Raw genomic sequence first — 13,893 nt, 5'->3', positions numbered from 1 at the left:
GTGACAGTCAGGACGTGGAGCAAGGGCACACATTTTGAGAAGCCGTCTGCCGCCTGTGGCCTCATTGAGGTGCTCTTGAAGGCTGTCTGTGAGCCGAGCTGAGGGGCTCTTAAAGCAAAGCTGCTCTGGAGGAAGGAGCAGGGTCACTGTGGAAAGACAAGCAGGAGGGGAGAGGCAAGAGGCAGCCCAGGGCAGGGAGGACAGGGGTGAGAGGAGATTCAGGTGGGCTGGGGCAGGAGAAAAAGAGTCCAAGAGTTAGCAGGTCCCCTGGGAACCAAGGTTAAGGTCTAAAACCCAGGCCTGGCAGGCACAGGCATGAGGGAAGGTCTCTTAATAACACATTGAGGAGACCACCAGAAAGGTCTTGCTCACATTCCCATCCCTTTCCCTAACCGTCCTCACCCAGAGTTCTGAGCTTGTCTGCAAATGCAGTCACATGGCACAACTCCTGCAGGCATCAGGCTGCTGGGAGACGATGGAGGGGAAAGGACCAGCTGGCCAGGTGGTCCTCCTCCCAGGAGAAGGCTCCAGCAGGGCCTCCAACAACAGTCCACCATCCCAGCACAACAGAGATCCTGGGCCAGGGGTTGAAATGCACGGTGAGGCAGGAAATGACAGGATGTGAAATGACTCCAGGTAGGAGCCACTGGGCACAGAGGAGCAGAGCTGACCTGCTGCTGAAGATACCTCCATGTTCCTCTCTCCTTCCCTCCCCTCCCCCAAGGCATCTTAGAGTTCTCACCAGGAGCAAGCTCTTCTTTGTGTTTCAGTTAAATCTCCCATTTCCTAGAGGACCGCTTCTGAGGTCTTCAAGGGACTTGGAGCACAGCTAAGTCTCCAAGGTGCTATGAATTTAGGAGTGGGCTCCATAGGGGAGGAAGAAGCTCAGAAGGGTCCTGAACTTAGTAGAGTGCCGGTGGCTCACTCCTGTAGTCCTAGCTAGTCAGGAGGCAGAGATCAGGAGGATCGAGGTTTGAAGCCAGCCCAGGCAAATAGTTCTCGAGACCTATCTTGAAAAAAACCCATTACAAATAAAGGGCTGGTGGAGTGGCTCAAGGTGTAGGCCCTGAGTTCAAGTCCCAGTACCACAAGAAAGAAAAAAAGTCCTGAATCTAAAAGATAAGGGAAAGTGAGACCGTGCAGAATTTCCTTCCCAGTCAAGTGGCTGACTCAGATTGTTTTTATTTATCTTAGTCCAAGAAAGATTTATTGATCTACACAATGTGGTAGGTACTAAGAAACAGAACTTGGTTCCTTTGTCTACTGATAGCTCCATTTCAATGGAGTGAGACAAGCAATAAATGAGAAATCAAGTAGGTAAACAAATCATGTCACTTAGAAAACAGAGGTGGCCAGACGTGTGGCTTATACCTGTAATCCCAGCTACTTGAGAGGTGAGGATGAGGAGGACGGAGATTGGAGGCTAGTCTGAGCAACAAATTAGTGAGACTGCGTCTGAACTAATAAAAAGCTGGGGTGATGGTTGGGACATGCCTGTCATCCCAGCTACATGAAAAGATCTCAGTTCCTGCTGGCCTGAGCAAAAAAACGAGACCCTTTCTGAAAAATGAGTAAAGTAAAAAGAACTGGGGGTGTGCTCAAGCATTAGAGAGACTACCTAGCAAGTGCAAGGCCCTGAGTTCAAACCTCAGTATTGCCAAAAAAAGGGAAAAGAAAAGAAACAAAGAAAAAGCAATAAGATAGAAAATGAATGGTGAAGGGGAGAACCGCTTTATCTGGGGAGGTCAGGAAAGAGTTCTCCAGGAAATGAGATCTGATAATGGTTTCAGCCAGCCATGTAGAGTTCTAGAGGAAGAGCATTCCAGGAGGAGACACAGCTGGTGCCAATACCCTAGAGTAGGAATAGGCTGAACATGTTTGAGGGAGAAAGTGATTGATGCTGAGATCAGACACCAGCAGGACTAGCTCATGCAGGGTCTCACAGGCCCTGGCCACATTACAAAGGAGTCCAGATTTTGTTCAAAGGCAAAGGGAAGGCATGGGGGACGGTGGTTAAGCAAGGGTTTAAGTCTTTTGGTAAGATCACGCTCACGGCTGTGTGGAGAAGGGATCACAGAGAGGTGGGATGAGAAGAAGAGGGATGCTGCATTAGGCCAAGCAGGAGAGGTGTTGGCTGGGCCACTGGAACCAATGGTGGAGGTGGAGAAAGATGGACAGATTTATGGAGTGCTGGAACCAGGATCTGCAGAGCTTGGATGGAGCAGGGGAAATGACAGCCATTAGTGGAGAGTGTGCCTTGACAAGAGGCTGTCCCAAGAAGGGCAGGCTTTGGGAGGGAAGCCCAGTGTTTGGTTTTGAACATGTTCAGTTTGCAATGCCCATGCAAATTTCCCAGTTCTGCAAAGAACACAGAACTTGCCGTGCAGGAGCTAATGGTCCCCTTCTGAGGTGGAACCCATGGGGGGGAACCTGCTGTGTGCCCTACTCCTCCATTTCTGCCCAAGGAACCTCAAAACATGACATTTCTTTTCTTTGTGTGTGTGTGCGTGGTAGCAGGGTTTGAACTCAGGACCTCCCACTTGCTAGGCAGGCATTCTACCACTTGAGCCACACCTCCATCCCCTGTGCCTTAGGTTATTTTTCAGATAGGGTCTTGCTTTTTGCCCTAGAGTTGGCCTTGGGTGTGATCCTCCTACCTATGCCTCCTCCACAGTTGGTACTCCAGACATATACCTCCATATCTGGCTTGTTGCTTGATATGGGGGTCTCACTAACTTCTTGCCCCCAACTAGCCTTGATCCTCAATCCTCCCAATCTCTGCCTCCCAAGTAGCTGGGATTGCAGGTGTGAGCCACTGTGCCTGGCCATAAAAAACTGACTTTCATTGGAGCAGAATTAAGCCCTACCTCTCTGGACTCCTTAGGTTAGATTCTATGATTGTAGATCCCCTCCCATTTTGGAAAAATCACATGATTTCATGAGACTTGACTCTGAGCGACTGAGAAGAAGAGTAGAGTGTTATTATAAGCTCAAATCACAGACACCAGCAAGACTAACTGTGACCTCTTTGACCACCCACCAATGAGGGGGTCAAATAAGCTTCCTTAAATTCCCCGAATCTGATCATTCTGTGTCCTTTTGACAATGTTCCTTCACTCAGTCTGTTTCTATAGGTGAGAGAAATCTACCACAGCCTTATTAGGAAATAGCAGGTGAACAGCAGGGAGAGAAAGGTGATCTGGATGAGGGGGGGCCCACCTGTGCTGGAGCCAACCACATGCCTCACTTGCTGAAGGTGGGCATGTCTGTGTCTCTCATCTTTGTCATGAACCAACAAGTGGGTCCACCTGTCCCATTCTCATCCACCCCTTTCAGCCCCCAGGACCTTGAAGCAACAAAGAAGTTCCCAAAGAACTCAGCTGTTCGCACATCATGGGACCAGTTCCAGCAGGCTGGCCGGGACCCACAAAGCCTCCTGGGCCTCTCAGGGAGGGGAGAGACCTTATCTGCAAACTTGGATTAGCTCTAGAACCACACTGTCTCATGTGGTAGCCTCCAACAGTATGTGGCTATTTCTATGTTAATTGAATAATTCAGGCCCTCTGTCTCACCCAGCCACACTTCAAGTACTCAGCAGCTACTGGTGGCTCATGGCTACGGTTTGGGACAGCACAGAGATGGGACATCTCCATTGCCTTAGAAGGCTAAGTCACACAGGGATGCTTCAGAACAGGGGTTCCCAAAATATAGTGCTGGGAACTGCTGCAGCATCACCTGGGAACACTAGAAATACAGATTCAAAAGCCCCACCTCTCCTCCTGCATGAGAAATACTGCTTGTGAGTTTTTGTTTTTGTTCCAGTATTGACATTTGAACTCAGGGTCTTGCACTTGCTCAGTAGGTGCTCTACCACTTGAGCCACACCCCCAGCTCTGCCTGTAGGGTTCTAAGCAACCCTCCAGGGGGTGGGGTGCTCACCAGAGTTTCAAAACCAAGGCTCCTGACCAGAATAATGGGCTCACCCATGATCTCACCTGAGCCTCAGCAATGGTGTACTCATTTTGTCTTTCAAGGCTAACTGTAATCATGACTCATTTTACAACTGAGGAAACCAATTCAGACTGCTACCCTGGAATAACCAGTCCTAGAACTCTGGCCCTTGACCTTGCCCATCAAACCTCTCTAGCCAGGCTCATTCCAGAATGAAGGAAGAAATGAGGCAATTTGTACCTCTGTGCCACACTGGGACTCCAGTGCATTGTGGAGTGCATCTTTCTGTCCTCATATCAGAAAGATGGCCCTGGAAATCTTTCCCAAGGTCAAGGGTACGGACTCACTTTAGAACTTCTCTTGCACGTGGGATAATGGTTGAGAACACAAGCCCATGGGTTCATTTTACAGAGGAGAAAACTGAAGCCCAGCTTGGGAGAGAGGCTTGCCCTGTCCTGCAGCCCCTTCCTGCCTCCCAGGACTCACCCAGGTACAGAGGGTAGAGAGGATATGAGCCCATACCTTAGAGCCAGAGGGACCCAGGCCAGAACAAGGCCCTGGTTCTCCTGGTTCTGTCACTTCCAAGCTGGTGACTTGGGCAAGCCATGAGATCTCTGTACGGCCTGCGTTTCCTCCACTTGTGAAATTCGAATAATAATAGTATCAGCTTGCCAGAGGACTTAAAAGCTCACACACACGGAAGGTGCCTACCACATCCAAAGCAACCAACCAGACACTAAGACACTGGCCTACTTTTAGCATTCTTTTTCTGTCCAGCGTAACCTGCCTTTTCTCTTTATTCTTTGGCCCTAAGTTTTCCTGGAGCTCTTTGTCCCAGATTTCTCTTAGTGTGGGAGCGCCCACCGGGGTTCTCCCAGCGTATTTGAGAATCAAAGGAGCAGGGTGGCCCTGTGAGCAGAGACATCAAAGAGTAACATTTGCATGCTAATGGTGGCTTAACCTTTCCTGTAAAGTGCCTGCACACTGGCTGAATCTGGCCATGACTTTCAGAAAGGAGAGTGAGAAGAAATGGGTGTAAAACACGGTGTTCCATGAGGACTAAGATCTTAGAAGCGCTACACATTGTTGGGCCCACAAGGGCCCCTAGTTCACCCCGTGATCTTGCACAAATGACCTGGCCCCTTGGCCTGGTTTTGCATCAGTGGGAAAGGGACAGAGTTGTGCCCAGTCCCTGCCTTGAGCTCCCAGGGACCTGCAGGTAACTCTGTCTGTCATGCTGTCTGGCCTGGGAGCCCCATCTCTCTTGTGGCAGACAGAAGGGCCAGCCTGGCTTCTCCTCTCCCGCCAGCCCTCCCACTCCCACTCCCAGAGCCTGGGATTCGCACTCTGCGTCTGACTCAGCTCCATCCGCTCCGCCAGCCGGGTGCTATCTTTCCCCTTGGCGCCTGCTGACGCACCTCCTCTCTCTCTAACTTGCTTCTATTTTCTTCTCTCACTGTCTCTTCCCTCCCACCACCCCCTCCCCAAAACACATGCCTGCCCTTGCCCTCCTCTTCCTGCCTCCCTGCAGCAGTGGGCGTCCAAATGCGGGTGGACTTCCTCCAGCGCCAGTTCTGGGCAGCCACAAGGCAGGTAGGTGACGTGTGGGCCAGGCCAGAGTTACAGGACTCCATGTGCTGCCACGTGAGGAGGGCCCCTACCCACTGTGCCTCACCACCACCTCGCCCAGCCAGTGGGTGCTGTCCCAGAGCCTGCTCCCTATGCTCCCCTGAGCCTCTATCTCTGGTCCCCAGCCCTCCCATCCATGCTCACTCCCCATCAGATCCAGTGACAAAAGGCAAGACAGGGGGACCCCTGGGCCACAGCTGCCGCCCAGCCCTGCTCACAGCAGCCTCCCTTCCAATGCTCAGGCCCTGACTGCTGTCCAGCAAGAGCTGTACCTTATCTACATCCTTCTGCCCCTGCCCTCACCCTCATTCCCCCAGAACCCTCAGCCTCAGCTCTCACTTCCCAGGGGCCCTCACTGCCCTCCACACAGCCTCAGTCTACCCCATAGTGAGCAGCCTCTTCTTTTCCTCCATGTCCAAACACTGTCTGCCCACCCTTACTTTAACCAGGTCCAGGGAGCCCAGGAATGAAAGGAGAGGAATGGGAGGGCAAAGGGGACCCCTATTGACTGGGGCAAGCCCTGAAGCTATCCCAGGAGGCATCTGATGGTGGACCCGCTGTGCCTGGCAGGCTGCCAGCCAGCAAGGGTCTGCTGCTCAGCCCCCTAACCCACTGAGGCACACCTCACACATGCACACATGCTATCTGCCTGTCACACACACAACACACACACCCCATACATGCCCAGGTACACCTCCACACACAACACACATATCACACACGTACACATCCAGACGCACACAACACATACCCACTACATGTGTACCACACACACAGTGCACTCACACACTCCACATTCACACCACACGTAGACCCTCCACATGTAACATGCACTCCACATACACACCACACACTGCACACAAGCAGACATATAACCCACACATAAACACGATCCACACAGGCGCACACTCCACACTCACACCACACGTGTACTGTAAGCACACGTGTATCCACCACTCCCCACATTCTCATACACACCACAAATGTACCACACGTTACACACTCGTAACGCATCTGCCATGCTCACACACATACATGAAAGCTCACCAAATACACGCCTCACACACACACACACACACACACACGCTCGGGCACACACCACTTACAACTGCTGTTCTTCATTCCAGTGCAGTGCTGTGGAGGGGCCGTGCCCGAAGAGCTGTGAGGACAGTGTAAGCTCTTCCCATGTGAAGAGAAGGGTTGAGGTGCAGCCCCCAATCCACCCCCTCCCACAGGCTTTCCCAAATGTCCCCTTCCCTCCCCTGTCTTGCTGGGCTCCACAGGGAACATCTTTTCACCCTACTGAGGCCCACCTTCCCAAGAGGACCAGGGGTCAGTGATCAGACCCCTGGCCATGACCTCCTTTCCCGGCATTTTCCTCAGGATTTGGACTGCTTTGTCACAGACAACAATGGCTTCATTCTGATCTCAGAGAGGTCCCAAGAGGTAAGTGACCAGGGAAGATAGAATGGGGAGAAAGGACAGGACGTCAAGGCCTCCCGCAGCCACTCGGGCAGAAGTGAGGGCTAAAGGCTGCGGTGCTAACCCTGCCTTGGAGCAAATTCAAGTAAAAGTCTGAAAAGAGTGGTTTTCCTGAATCCAAAGTCAACACAGCTAGATTACAAAACTTGGAACCCTTTCCCACTTAGGTGATCAGAGAAAATAAGACTTCCTTATTTTGTCTGTAAGTAACCTGGCCTCTCCCATGGACCACACACAGGTGTGCCTGACCACACTGCACCCGTGTTTCAGAATGCCTGGTTGGCCTGAGCTTCAGGGAGCAGTCCCAAGTCCTGAGCACACCTACTAATCACGTCTCACTCCCCCCAGCCCTCCTCCTACCCCTTCTACCATATGGGCACAGAGGGGCCGGGCATCCCCACCCTGTGTCCCTCTCCTTTCCAGACCTCCTCATGAAAAATTCCATTCTAGCAGCAAGTCCAGCCCCCCATATTCTGGCTACCCTCTGGCAGGTTGATATCTCCTGGACTCGGCTTGTGCTCAAAGGCAAAAGAGAGAGTTACAATGATAACTTTATATTTGCTGAGCCCCAAACTAGGTCCTAAAACCAATTATTTAAGCAGGAACCATACTAAAAAAGAACCTGAACCAAACTTGAGAATTTTCACCTAAACCATTTCCTTGAAGCAAGCCCAGAAGGGTAGCCCAAGCCTCCAGCCAGAACCTCAGGTGAGGTTTGACCTGTGTTTGGCTCGGCATGGGCTTTGCCGTTAATTAGATATGTGACTTGGTCAAGCATCCTCCACAGCCCACTTTCTTCCCCCTGAAAATCAGGGGATGGAACACATGAGGTCTAACTCACTCAAACCTGAAACTCTAGACGTCCAGATGTTGGCAGAGTGGGCTCAGTGCCCACCCTGACTGGATAGTGGTCAAGGCTATTTTTGCCCCACAAGGCAGTGACCAGAGTGGGGCTGAGGGTTCAAAGTCGTCAGAATATGGCAGAAAGCAGGGCCCAGGCCTTGAAAGGAGAGTAGAGACTGATGGCAACTGAACAAGAAGAAGCACTAAAGGATCATGGATGCCCAGAGAACGGCTTTTAACTTAACTTACAACATGTCTCAGCAGATTAGTGTAGAGAAGGTATTTCACTCATTTTCCTCCTCCTAAAAGTGGGCCCTGGCCGACAATCTAGATGCTTTGAGGAGGAACTCCAGCCACTCATGGTTGTTATGGTCACCGGGGCCCCTGTCTCTCTTTGTCCCCTTTTCCCTTTCACGCCCCATTTGGACACATTGCTTGACGTTAGACAGAGCCAGTCTGTTCAGTACTTCTCATTTGCTCTGGCAGAAAAGTGGGTGATGACAGAAGTTGACCCCCTGACTGGAAAGAGGCTTGGGGACACTCTGCTGTCTTCAGCCACTAGTGCCCTGCTCCTCACTGCCTGCATGACAGAGATTGGTTGTGGGTCCCAGTCTCCTCTAAGGGCCTGAGGGCAGGAGGCATCCCAGTGCCAGACCTCCTCACCCCCACTCCTGGGCTTTTGTGTAACCCAAGGACTACTTTGGTCCTGTTCTACCCGGACCACATCTGCTCACATCTTCACGAATTGTGATAGCACTGGGAACAACCTCGGATAAGGGAGACCAAGTGGGAGACTGCTGGTTTTCACGGACTTGAGCATTTGTAGGGCAGGGTTAATGACCTTGACAGCTTGGCCTGGCCTGGAGGTTGTGACAGGTTCCAAGTCCCCATCTTCCGAATGGTCAGCCTCCTGTCCTGATCCCCAGCCCAGATCAGACTTCATTCATTTCGCTGACTTGACTGAGTCTCATAAAGTTAGGACCAATGCCGCCACAACCCTGAAAGCCAAGGGCCAAGATTCTTGACCCCTGGGTTAGGTTCAAAGACTTGTGTCGAGGCTGATGAACAGCAGTAACTTGACAAGGCTCAGCTCCTCTTTTCTTACTCTGGACAACTCTGCCCCTGGAGCCGAGCACAGTGCCTGACACATGGCAGACAACAACTGTGCAAGGGGCTGACCTGGCCTCAGTGTGAGCAAGCGCAGTGGAAAGCCTAGTGCTAATGCTGCTTGCTCCGCTGTCTGTCCATCTGCCCATCCATCATCCATTTGTCCATTTTTGCTTTTAAAAAACTCATCCATTCAACACCTCTGCAGCAGAGTAGCTACAGAGATACTGTTATGTATCTGCATGACGCACCCCAAAATTACTGGCATGAGCCCAAGGTAACGGGAGTGAAATGGAGCCCACAGTCTCTTCAATCCTGATCTCAGCAGTGACGCTCCATGGCTTTACCAAATTCCATAGGGTAGAGCCAGTTGCTAGGTCCAACCTGTACTCAACAGGAGGGACTTACACAGGACGCCACTACCTGGAGTCTGCAGTGACTGTGAACTATACACTCCTACCCACCTAATCAACTTGTCCCCTCTCTCCCTCCCGCCTTCCCATACACACGTGTGCTGTCAGTCAAGGGCAACACAGTCTGGCCTGGCCCGTCCTCAATGCATTCAGTCTCACTGTTCTACCCCTTATCCCTGAAACTCAGAATGTGGTTGGAGGGCTGGGCATCAGTGCCTGGGAGCTTGTTGCAGGCCCACCCACTCATAACCCCTGGGGGCAGCCTCCCAGATGATGGGGTAGGGGAGTGGAGGAAGGGAGGTTTCAGAACTGCTGCCTAGGACTTAGTGCTGGTCGCTGGGATCCAGATGCACTTCCTGGCTGGGTAAGGTTCTGGCTGCTCCTTGCCCCTCTTCAGGTTCACCCAAGGGTCTGGGGAACAAAGCCTGCTGCTGCACCATATGGAAAGATTCTTCCCAAAACCCTGCCGTGCCCCTCCTCACTCCAGGCCCTCCACCCTGGTGGGTTCCAGGCTACAGATTACCCATGGAATCCCTAGGCCTCTCCCAGTTCAGGGAACTGGGAGAGTTCTGTTAGGTAAAGAACTAGGAATGACAGGATTATAGTCAGTCCTCAATTTGGGGACTATAAGTAAACACAGAGAGCTATGGTCAGGACAGTGGCAGAGGCCTGTGGAGCACTGTAATATCTCCAATAGAAATGTCAGCCTGGCTCTGGAGAATCCAATTTCTGTCATTTGCTTGTGGGTAGCTCCACCTGTGGAGTTTCAAAACCGTCTTCACAAGATGCAGCAAAGCCCAGACAACTAGCATCTTCTCGAGCTTGGTCAAGGCCATGCCTGTGCTGGGCCTGGCTCCCCTCCTTCCCTATGTCCCAGCGGCAGCTCTCCCTCGTCCCTCTGAGCTTCCAGAATGTGAGCTTCAGTAAGAAAATCTACCAGGTCACCAGAACCCTAGGGCCACTGCCCAGGCAGAGGCAGCTCTCTAGGTGGCTTTCCCAGGCTGGCCACATTCCACGTTCTTCCCAGCACCCCCTTTGTGGCCAAAGGCACCTGTCAAGAGACTCCATAGCTCAGCTCTGGGCACCAGCTGAGAAAGGAATGAAAAGAAATTCATTCTCGCTAGGAACCAGGCACAATGACTTCACAGGCAAGGACTCATTTAATCTCATACCCTTAAGAGAATGAGTGTCCCTTTCTTAGAGAAGAAGAAATTGAGGCTGTCTCTGGGTAAGGAGGCCATGTGGCATTTGTCCCATTCTATTACCAGAGTTGAGAGCACCCCTTCTGTCTGGGGACAGAGGATATTTGAGCTGCAGCCTTGAGCTATACACCCCATACACCCCAGGCAAATTAACCAGAGCACCCAACCAGAAGGAATCTAATTAGTTCTGAGTTCTTTGCTGCCTGGAGCCCATTTGCTCCCCCTCCAGGCTCCTGGGTGGTCCTCACAGGACCTTGCCTTCCTCCCAAATTCATTGCACACTAAACTCAGGGAGCCCAGCCAACCCACGAACCCTTGCTTATGTGTCCCCCGCAAAAGAGGTGCCATACGGCAGCAAACCTCTCCATAGTGCTGAGCTGTGTGTGCAGCACCACGTTAAGTCTGGGGTCCTAATTTGACAAGGGACCCAAAGTCCATGTTTGGACTTTGACTTTGCAGGTTCAGAAATTCAATCTGAGGTACTAACTCTGACAAAGGTCAAAAGAAACTACATGAGCTAGGAATTATGTTCTCTACAAATAGGGGTCCCTACTACAGTCATTAAACAAGCCACAGGTTGATTCTCTCATAGAAGAGTGGGTCAAGGCAGCCCAGGCCTAGCATGGCTTTCTGAAGTCACCAGGTATCCCCATCCTCAAGATGACAACATAGTTAGCAGATCTCCTGCCTTCTAATCCACTTTCCAGAGAAAGGGGAGGACTACAGAGGATTGGGGGGCGGAGGGTGGGGAGGCCTGTCTTTAGCTGAGTCTTTCCCTTTAAGCAAATTCCCAGAAGTCCTTACCTATGGCTTTTCTCAAACTTCATTGGCCAGTTCTTGTCACAGGGGCTTCTGGGAAATGTAGTCTCTTTAAATAGAGCACATTGCTGCCATTGTTAAAGTAAGGTTGCCTTATTAAAGGAGGAGAGAGGGGATGTTTTCTGCTGAGTAACGTAGTCTAGAAAATGGAGTTGTTTATTTGCAGAGGAGGATGATGTTTTTTTCCAGTGTTTAGGATAAATAGATAGAAGGGACCTCCCTTCTCAGAAGCAAGTGTGTGAACAACAGGGCAGTTGGTGAATATGCCTGCAATTAGTTAAGAGAATGAAACAGGCTTGTAGGAACTTGGGCCCACATTGCCCAAAGGTTGATATTCACCCCACATCCCTGTCCTAGGGAGAGAAGTCTCAGTCATTCATTCATTCCCTCATACATTACTTCAGCAAATATGGAGACTAACTGAAACCAAAGTTTTGGACTCCAGGCTGTTCCACTTGGCTGGTCTGGCCACTCACCCCTATACAGCAAATAAAGAGACATGGCAAAGTCAGAGAAAGGAGATTTATTCCATGGCCAGGAAATGCTGTGGGAAGAGGCAGATAGGCACTCAGCCCATCTTCAGGATACAGATATGAGCTTTAAATTGAAATAGACAAAGAACTACAAAAGTTATGCATAGCTAAACAGTCTCAGTCACGGGTGTGGCCTTATTCTTGGGGTTCCAGAAGTTAATATCCAGAGTCACCTGGCAGCTGGTCCATCTTGAGGAGGCTCTACTGTGAGAGGTAATTTCTTTCCCTTGTCATAAAGATGTTATCAATTCTGTCCTTCCTGGAATCCAAGATGATTGCAAAGTGACTGGAAAGAGAATGGCTTAGAGCAAAAACAGATGCAAAATGAAGGCAGGGATGCCTTGCTAGCTCCTCCTTTTAGGTAATTTGTGGCCCTGAGTAAGGAGTCGTTGCTTTTCAGCAAAACCAGTTTAAGTACCTCTTACATAACCATGAACACTACACTGTGTGGGCTGGGGGACAGGGCAGAGACAAGTCCCATAAATAGGGTCTGACTAGGATGGAGAAACAAGGAACACACAGTTCTTGGAACAGCAAAGAGCCAACCCAGTTGAGAGGGGTCACTCAAGTTTCAGAGATGGGGAGAACTTCCTGTGGCTTTAGGGCTGGGCCTTGAAGAATAGCAGGTTAGGTGCCTCTCACTTTCCTGTGTGCTTTTCTGTCCTTGCCATGCCCTTGACTCCTCTTATTACTGGATGAGGGATGAGGGGGCTCCCACAGCTTCCCAGTTTCCACCCAAAATCACAGGTACTTGAAATCTACACGTGAAAAGCATTTCAAGATGTCTCACAACAAGGAAATCTCACAAGGTGGACATTTCAGCAAGGATTTATTTTGGTGTAATAAGGAAAAGTAAGCATGGAGGAAAGGAAGAAACAATTCCTGCTCCCCACACAAGAAACAGGAGAAAAGACTCCAAGTGGTGCTTGTATCTGTGGTTGTATACTTTCTGAGCTGAGGGAACACTCTGATGGCCAAATCTAGCCACCTCTAATCACTAAGACAAGATGGGGGCTAAAACAGGAAGAGGTCGTCCAGGCCTAGCCAAAACACAGACAATAGGTGAGTTTTAGGACTTCCCTTTGCTAGACAAGCCTTTCATTCTTTCTGTCCCTCTGCCCCTCCAAGGAGTCTTGCAGCATCTTAACATCTCAAAGAGGGAGGCAGAGGGCAGGGAGCTCCTTTATGTCTCCCTCTTCTTATAACTTAATGTCTAAAGTGAGGTGGGAGGGTGGCTAGCTGCTCTAGGTTTTCAGTTTTTCCCTTCTTGCTCCTATGTCTGAGTCTGAGAGCTGGTGGGGTGGCTCAAGTGGTAGAGTGTCTGCCTAGCAAGCATGAAGCCAAGTTCAAACCCTAGTATTTAAAAAAAAAAAAAAAAATATATATATATATATATATATATAGGACCAATTATTGTTTCCCTGTCTCCTCACCTATCTATCCTGCCTCACTCTGATGACCTGCTCCATCCACTGCCTCTGCAGAGACACCTGTTCCTGTCAGGCCACCATTGGAGGCACTGGCCATCAGACTGTCCTGTGTTATGGCGAATGTGTTCCTCTCTATCTGTCCAAACTGTCTAAAGCTCTTGATGACTGTCCTGTGTATGTCATTTGTTTTTGCATTGTACTCACTTCATGTCTTGTGAATAAGATGTGGGGAACTCAGGCAAAGCAACAGCAGAGCTTGGCCAAGTCTGCATGCCTCTGGCCCCAAATCTGGTTTTTCTCCAATTTGCTTTTGTCATTGACCTGTCAGCTTCTGAAGTTACAGTTCTGCCACACGTGTTTAGTAGACTGCATCCTGACATTCTAATTTTATAAGTGAGCTATTTCCAAATGAGAAATAGTACTGGATGCAGGCAGTATATTTTCTTCTTTAATTCCAGTTTGGGAAGTGATAGTTCCTGACTTT

At 50.4% G+C, this 13,893-nt stretch overlaps 1 protein-coding gene across 1 annotated transcript in view; it reads left to right on the top strand.

The window, feature by feature from the left end:
- The window catches only part of Cacna2d4 (calcium voltage-gated channel auxiliary subunit alpha2delta 4), a 128,101-nt gene that overhangs the window by 104,812 nt on the left and 9,396 nt on the right, over positions 1–13,893 (top strand). The window contains exons 27-29 of the mRNA XM_074077849.1: positions 5,483–5,544; positions 6,708–6,752; positions 6,964–7,026. Coding sequence (XP_073933950.1) covers positions 5,483–5,544; positions 6,708–6,752; positions 6,964–7,026 — 170 coding nt within the window. The remainder of the gene's footprint in view (positions 1–5,482; positions 5,545–6,707; positions 6,753–6,963; positions 7,027–13,893) is intronic.

Source organism: Castor canadensis, chromosome 6 (assembly GCF_047511655.1).
Source record: "Castor canadensis chromosome 6, mCasCan1.hap1v2, whole genome shotgun sequence".
Lineage (NCBI taxonomy): Eukaryota > Metazoa > Chordata > Mammalia > Rodentia > Castoridae > Castor > Castor canadensis.
The sequence above is the reverse complement of the archived record's forward strand: the minus strand, read 5'-3'. Positions and strand labels throughout refer to the sequence as shown.